The following is an 8958-nucleotide window of genomic DNA, read 5'->3' on the forward strand; positions in this document are numbered from 1 at the left end:
GAACGCTCATGGGAGGCCTAATTCACAAACTTTATGTTGCTTATTTAGTTGGGTCATTCAAATTGCCATGGAAAGCTCATGGGAGGTCAACTCGTTTGATATGTTTGGTTATTTTATTTGGGATCTCGAGCTACCATGGAAAGCCCAACCAAAAACATTTTTACTTTTGGAAAGTTTTATAAACATTGTTAAATGCATCAAACTTATTCACATTATTTTAAATTCTGACTCGTCCTCGAGTCTTCGCTAGCACAATTTCATATACATACATATACATGTGCATCTCTATTATTTCACATCAACTCATTCCCACAACTTACCCATCATCTTACAAATTTTCATTGTTGATCCTCGTAGAATGTCTTCTCAATCTCATCGTCGTAACAATCGTCATTCCTCGACTCCTCATGATTGTCGTTTGGCTGCTCGAATCACGCAGGAATTTACTGTTGCTTTACCTAAGGTTGTGTCTCAACTGCAAGGCATCAATGGAGCCGCTACTACACCAAACAATTACCACTACAAGAACTTCACGAGTGCTAAACCACCTCTTTTTCTTGGCGAGGATAATGCTACTAAACTCCTCCACTGGTTTGAGAGGATAGAGAATATCTTTATCCACTATGAGTGTCCGGACGACAAATGGACTAGGTTCGCCTCAAGCGTCTTCGAGGATCGAGCTCTCACTTGGTGGAACTCTTTTAAGGCTCTCCAAGGTGTTGAAGAAGTTTTGGCTATGTTGTGGGGATGAACTTAAGGACGCATTGAAGAGAGAGTTTTGTCCCAAGCATGAACTACAAAGGCTCGAGACGGAGTTTTGGGAGCTTAAACAAATCGGTGGTGACAACTCGACTTACTCGAACCGTTTCAAAGAACTTAGCCTAGTAGTACCTCACCTCGTAACCCCTATGTCTCATGGTATTCGAAAGTACATTCGTGGATTGCCGACGATTTTCCATGATGTCATGGTTAGTCGAGACCCTCTCTTGATCGTGGAAGCGATTGCTCTTGCTGCTTCACTCTCTGATGACAATGTTAGGGATGGAACCCTACCTCGCAAGGATGCTAAATCTACTTTTGACAACATTAAAACCGATTCCTCAACCGATGCTAAGTCTGAACCCAAACCCACTCCGCACAATAGTAACCCTTCTCACCACAAACGTAAAGCCAACCACCACAACTATGTTGTTAACCAAGTCAACTCTCAACCCTCCAACCAAAATGATCCTAACAAGAAAACCTTACTGGACCTTTCCCGTTATGCTCTGTTTGTAACTACCATCACATACCTCAATCTCCATGTCGCGTATGCACCAACTGCAACGTTCTGGTCACCTTTCTAACACTTTCCGTGCATCGCCCGGTACTCAAACTACCCCACATGCTCAACTTGGTGTTCCTAACACCCATGCTTGCTACAATTGTGGAGATCCTAGTGATCTTCGCAATGTGTTCCCTCGACTTATCCATGCACACCAAACTCAAGCTATGCCTACACCCTACTACACCACCACTGCTCATCAAGTCCCAACCCATCAACCATATCCCCTGTAAGCTCCTCCCGTTAACCAAGGTTCCCCATACTTAACAAAACCTTATCAAACTCCATACCCGCAAACTCAAGTTTACCCAACCACTTCAATCAAGCCCCACTTATGCAAACTGTTCAAGTTCAACCTATTCAAGCTATCCCAAACCCATCCACCCCGATTGCTCAAGTTCTTATGGATCCAAGTACCTCAAGTGCTCCAAGTCAAGTGAATCAAGCCAACCATAACTAAAGATCCTTAAAGACTCTGAGGATTTTGTTGCTTTCTTTATTTTCATTTTAAGTTATCTTATCTTTTCCATTTATGCATCGTATCGACTCTTTGGTTATTTGTGGTGTTGGATAATTTCTATTTGAACTATTTTTGCACATTTTATTTCATGAATGAAGTTTCTATTTGTCATGGTTAATTCTCATGATTTAGTACCCTTACCTTATTATCTTATTCGTATTCATCACGATTCATTATAGCGTCTGTTCAAGAAATCCATTTTCTTTCTTCCAAATGCTACTTTTATAATCAAAAGATATAATAGGAATTTCACGGTTTTAGTAATCCAACTCGAACAATTATTAAGCATCTCTTGAATTTATATTTAAAGTTATCAAAACGTTTGTTTCTTTCAAAAATGATGGTTTTCAATATTTCATAACCCATATGATGAAATGGGTTATGCGGACCATCCGACGATAAGAGTAATTATGGTCCGGAAAATAATAATTCAAAATACTCGCATGGAAATCATAATGCGTACAATTGTGTCATGATTTAGAACCTAAGGTAGCTTGGGTAACGGTACGAATGATAAGACGATAAGGACATGGTGGATACGCCGCTGGTACATCCTATATATAAGTGCCCTTATCGGATTGTCATGTGAAGTGTTGCTTCGGTTATTAGAAGTTCTATGTTATGATATTTTCCTTAAAGGTTTAAATTGTTTCCAAAAAGATAATGTTTTGGTTTTCCTTAATTTCGGGATGAAATTCCCTAAAGTATGGGAGACTGTACCATTTCGGATTTTCTAAACCCGTATACGTTTACGTTTAACCCGACCCGGGAATATTTTGGATCGTTAATATTAATCAAAATCAAGTAGTTATAGGTAATTAAGTTTTCATATGTTCACTTTAGGCCCTTCGTACTTTATATTATGTTTAATCCTTAACTATTTCATAGAAACTTCAATAATGGACCAATAACCAAACTACAAGGGCCATACTTGTAAAAAATGAAAAGTCCACCCATAGAGGGCCAAGGCGCGGCGCGACGGGCTACCCCCTAGTCGCGTAGCGCGATAGTGGTGCTGAGCAGAAACCATAGCCAATCTCGTTTCCTAGTTCGTTTTTGATATAAAATTGATTATTTTAGGCATTAGTGAGTGAATTAAGGGTCAAGAAAAAGTATTATAACTAAAGTATAAGTATATATTCGTTTTTTACTGATCAAGATCATATCTTTTGGTAGAGGTAGGAGAAGAAGGTGTTTTAGGTCAAAGATGATTCTTGTCAAGTGAGGCCCGGTTACACATTATTACCTAAAACATAATTCTTTATTATTATTGTTGTTGCTGCTGTTGTTGTTTTGAGATTACTGCATCAAGAGGAGGCTTGAAAATAATAAGTCTTCATGTCTTGTCTAAATCAAATGACTTTCTCCTTTTTCTTTTATTTACGTAATCTATCTATTCTAATAAAAGACTACTCAATTGTTCAACTTGTCAATTTCATAGCTATTCTCATCTTCTTTCAACCTATTTTAATATATGGTCCCTTATCTTTAAGTCATTTCAACATATGAATGCAAGTTTATTTTTATTATAGACAAATCCTAACCGTTTTATTTTCATAGATATATTTATCATTATTTAGGGTTGATATGTACTTAAACGAACCTTATTTGTCACACGGATAACTATGCGTGGCTACATCAATAATTACAAGCAAACTTATATATTAACTTATCAAGATTTTCAAGAAGACATGGACTAAAGATTTTGATTTTTGATAAATAATGTATACCGACCAATACAACAAAAAATTAGTCTACAAAAAAGTTTTTTACTTATTTGTAACATACTTGTGTAACCTTAGTTAAGTAATTTTTATAATTCCAATGTAAATTGTAATTGTATTGACTATATATGATCATTTTTTTGACTGAATTTCACTTAATTGTTAGAGTTTAAAATTTTCATCAGTTACCCGTGTAATACACGGGCCTCAAACTAGTTAATCATATATATTTTGTTTATTCTTTCCTTTTTAAACGTTGATGTAGATCCGTTTAGTTATTACTATAATTTTTTAATTTTTTTTCCCATACATTATTATTATTAAGTTAATTAAAGCTTATATATGTTTCGGGTATTAAGCATAATTTAATTTATTATCATTGTTATTTTAAACGGTTATTTCAAACATGATGGTCGGGATTATTAAAATCCAATAACCCTAAAACAAACAATATTCTTGAAATATAGGTATGATACTTTCCGGTTAGTAACTTCTTTTGGTTAATAGTAAGCTACTAAGCCAATCTTAAAAAATAAATGCGGCTCTCAAGCGTTTGCTTAGTGACATATAAACGCCATAATATCACGCCCATCACCCACACACAAGTGCTAGTACAGGTGCGTTGGGTTCCTACTTGTGCAATACAATTTACTAGCTTGTTTTAAGTTAATTGTAGGTAAATAGAATTTGTTTTACAAATATATCCTTATAAAACTCACTTATGTATCAATTCAAGTTCCCTCACCCCACACCACACTTGGGATAAGTTTATCTATAGATTTTAACTTTTTTTTAAAACAACGAGACTTGAACTACAACTCACACACTTTCTAATTTATTCCTAAATTACATAATTTCTAACAACAGGGCTTAACCGTTGCCATTTAAAAAGACAAACGACTATGTAACGCATTGATACTATTATGCTAAAAGCCTTTTGATAAATGACGATTATTGAATTTAAAATTTAACTTAAAAAGGAAACGATAATTCTTTACAATGAGAATTCACTTTAAGATGCAATGATAGCAATGTGAACTACACCTTTTGAAAATAAAACAATGTAAACTACGGATGTAATTTATGAAAATTGGGATTACAATCTTACAAATCAACCAATGGAATTTGTGCTGTATTAATAAGCACAAAGTCTTTAAAACACTAATGGATTGAATCGTATGTAGTTCAAGTCTTACAAACAATTAAAAAAAAGAAAGAAAACGATCGTTCAAATCTAGTCATGCTGTCGGGACACGTGCTTAATTAAATCTAAAAATTATTTTATTCAAAATTAAATTTTAAAAGAATATACAAAGTCGTGAATTGGCATTGATTACATTTTCATTTGAGTAAGCGATGACGTCATACTAAAATACTTCTAGCCATGTTAATATCAGTTTGATCCTTCATCTCATGTGTTAATACTCTCCGGGTCCCCATCGTTACCAACAACTCATTTAGGCCCTCTTCGTCATTAACATACATTAATCTTCTTTCCTTTGCTTGTAAACATACATAAAACGTTTAATATAAGTTTGCTTTTAAAAGGATTATATTAATAGCAAATTATTCTAAGGTATGTATGTTATCACTAATGAACCATGAATTATAGTTATATCTGAAAGATTTTTGATAAAACATGTAAGTCTAAGATAAAATGATGGATGGATTATACATCAATATTCCTTTTAACAATTTTTCGACATCAAAAACACACTTAATCTGTCATGATGGTCGTGATGGTATAATCTGTCGCACATGCTCAGTTTTGCCAAATATATGCTTTTTAATTTAGAAGACATTTTAGTTAATGGTTGAAATTACCATTCTGCTTATCATATGAAGCTACTTAACTGGTATTTTGGATGAAAGTTAGTGTGAAGGATAAAAAGCGAGACAACTTTTAATATAAAAGATAGTGAGTGAAAACCCATCTTTTAATATACTCAATCCATAATTTGTAATAGTTTAATCGATGACAATTGTAGTTTAATCTTATTTAATTATGAATAGATATAAGTCTACAAATAACTATTTTTTAAGTTTCTAACTAACTAAATAAACTTATTTTTTCACTTAAAAACAAAAAAAATTGCAACTTAAGTTAACAATAACAATGCTGGAAATGATATTTAAAGATTAAATACACTTTAACTTTATTAACATTTATCAATTACAGAAAAATGAAATATATAAGTCCAGTTTAAATAAAATGTTTTAAAAATTAACATTACTTATAATTTCTACGTTAAAGTTTATTATTTTAAAAACATATTTTAACAACAATATATGTTATAAATACACGGTTTTTTTTAATAACATAACTAAATTTATGGCAAAGTCGAATGAGCCTAACACTACTAGCGTGCAAAAACTAAAATCGAATTTATCATTGGTGATCTGTAACACGCAAAAACTAAAGTCGAATTTACCATTGATGATCTGTAGCATCATGTAGTTGAAAAGCTTTTACTTTGATTTAAATTCTTCAATAAATTTTCCGAATATCAATCAAGTTGTGTTTCCACGGTAACAAGCAAGGCTTAAAAAGCTCGTTATATTATTAAATTAAACTGTACAGAAATAAAATAAGCAAAATTGTAAATACAAACTTATCAAATAGTATCTCAATGCACTATATATCTACATGATGCTCACTACTTATCCTTAAATATTATTCATTTTCTGCACCGTGGATTGAACTTGATGGGGTATAAGTGAAACATCATCACCCTATATATAAAATATAAATCAAACCACGCTGTCATCACATTTGAATTCAAACATGCCGAACGATGAAGTAGTCTTGGTAAGCTTCTGGCCAAGCCCCTTCGGTTGCAGGGTCAAAATCGCCCTTGAAGAAAAAGGGATTCCTTACGAATACAAAGAAGAAGATATATTAAACAAATCTCCGTATCTCTTAGCAATCAATCCTGTTCATAAAAAGATCCCTGTGCTCGTTCACAACGGCAAACCCGTATGCGAATCGGTAAACATTCTAGAGTACATAGACGAGACCTGGAGCGATCTATCGCCTCGCTTCCTTCCTTCTGATCCACACCAACGAGCTCAGGCTCGATTCTTGGCCGATTTCATCGACAAACAGGTATTTAGATTTCTTACTTATGTATTAATTCATCGTTTCTTTACTAGATAGATTAAATAACAAACACTCACTCGTACCTGTAATACTTCACTCGTGGATATATAGGGCTGTAGGTGAGCCGAGTTGAACCTGAACTCGTCTAGGTTTAAGCTTAAGCTCAACTTGTTTATATATGGGAGATTTCAAATGAGAACCACTTTGAGTTTTAAGAACTCGAAATAACTCTGGGTAACAATTTTTTTTTTAAATATTTTTTACACATGTGTAATATATGTAGGTTATATACACGTAAAAAAATTACAGAATTTTTTGCGCACTGAATCAACTTTTCACACATGTGTAACGGACGTAAAAGTTAGTGTAATCAGTTACATCTTTATTCTCTCTCATACTTTGACTTTCTTGCCAGTTTTAATCTCAACCATATATTCCAATCCATTTAATTAAATGTGTGGCCTAGAATGGAGTTATTAAGTCTTTAAAACTAAACATGGTTCTCATATGATCCTTCCGACCCTCCCCTATATATATATATATATATATATGATAAGGATCATGTGAGAACCTTTTGGGAATTGAGAACCATTTTGGACCATAAAAAACCCAAAAATAAAAAAAAATCATAAAACAAAAAAAAAGTAAAAAAACCAAAGTTCTTATTTGTCATCCTGGTTTCTAAAAAAAACATAAAAAAAAATTCTCAGTTTAGCTGAATTATACATATACATATATATACATATATGACACACATGTTTTTTTCCTATACACATATGTATAATTTAAGGTAAATGATAACGTACATATATGTATAGGTATAATACGAATTAAAAAGAAAAATAAAATCGGTTTTTTTATTATACATATATGTATAATATGTACACAAATGTTTTTTCCTATACACATATGTATAATTTAAGGTAAATGATAATGTACATATGTGTACATTACGTAACTAGAGATTAAATGAAAGTATACATATATGTTAGTTTAATACGAATTAAAAAGAAAAAAAAATTTCGGTTTTATTTTTTTAAATGAAACCGGAATGAAATATAAGAATTTTGGTTTTTTTACTTTTTTAAAATTTTCGTTTTTTTTTGTTTTATAATTTTTTTAATATTTTTTTAGAGTTTTTTTTAGTGGTCCAAAATGGTTCTCAAAGTTCTCAATTTGCCAATGGTTCTTTTAGAATCCTTACCCTATATATATATATATATATATAACTAATTTTTGATGTATTTTAGATATAACGTATTATCAATCATTAAACATATTTTTATCATAATTTATGTATGTCACTATAAAAATATGTGTAAAATATTAAATTAAGTTATATTAATACTATGTTTAATTAGGCTCACATGACAACTCAAGCTCATTTAAGCTTGGCATGTTATACCATTTATTATATGATGTTGGATATGTTAATTAATGAATATAATTTTGATTATTCTTCTAGCTATATAATTCAAGCAAGAAGATATACTGGGGAATTAGGGAAGATCAGGGACTTGGGGAAGAACAAGTTAACGGGAAGAATGAAGTGTTGAGAGTATTGAAATTGGTTGAAGGGCAAATTGGGGATAAACCCTTTTTTGGAGGTGATCATTTAGGGTTACTTGATATAGCACTTATACCATTTTATAGTAGGTTTTATACATGGGAAACATTTGGGAAATTTAGCATTGAAGAGGAGTGTCCTAGGATCGTGGCATGGGCTAAAAGGTGTTTGCAGAAGGAAAGTGTGGCCAAGTCTCTTCTTGATCCAATCAAGGCTTATGAGTTTATTTTGGAGCTTAATAAGTTATTGGCAAAATAAATGTTTGGTGGTTTTGATACAATTTTAGTAAAACTTGCCCATTTGTGGTGAAGAATAAGGTAGCAATGTGTGTTTTATGAGAGGTCTTTGATTTGACTTTTGGTTTGAAAAGTAGGGTGCTTTTGTTAGCGTTGTGAACAAGCAAAATATGCTTATATTTTTTGTTTAAGATGTTTGGTTCATGGGTAATTTTATAAACTTGAGATCTGGTGTAGTTTGTTATTAGGGATGACCAACTGGTATCGTTACTGCATCGGGTATTTTTTTTATCAATTGGTGTCTATTTTTTGTGGCTTCATGATCGGTATGGTACCGGTATTTTACCGATTTTTTGCTTTCGTATACCATACTGGAATCATTTTTGACGATTTTCAGGATGGGTACTTTGGGTAACGGTCTGGTACCGAGCTCATCCTTGATTTTTATAAATAAATTATTTATAATAACAACAATAATAATAGTTAT

The 8958-nt window shown here is 32.5% G+C and overlaps 1 protein-coding gene across 1 annotated transcript; it reads left to right on the forward strand.

Annotated features, from left to right (window-relative positions):
* Window positions 1-6335: 6335 nt before the first annotated feature.
* Window positions 6336-8608, forward strand: LOC143537418 (putative glutathione S-transferase parC). The gene is made up of 2 exons (XM_077031194.1): window positions 6336-6674; window positions 8134-8608. Exons 1-2 carry the CDS (start codon window positions 6354-6356, stop codon window positions 8491-8493), a joined length of 681 nt encoding a protein of 226 aa, XP_076887309.1. The 5' UTR covers window positions 6336-6353; the 3' UTR covers window positions 8494-8608.
* The last annotated feature ends 350 nt before the right edge of the window (window positions 8609-8958 follow it).

Source organism: Bidens hawaiensis, unplaced genomic scaffold, assembly GCF_021521415.1.
Source record: "Bidens hawaiensis isolate Kalapana, Puna unplaced genomic scaffold, B.hawaiensis_p1.1 tig00011189_1, whole genome shotgun sequence".
In the NCBI taxonomy this organism is placed as follows: Eukaryota; Viridiplantae; Streptophyta; class Magnoliopsida; order Asterales; family Asteraceae; genus Bidens; species Bidens hawaiensis.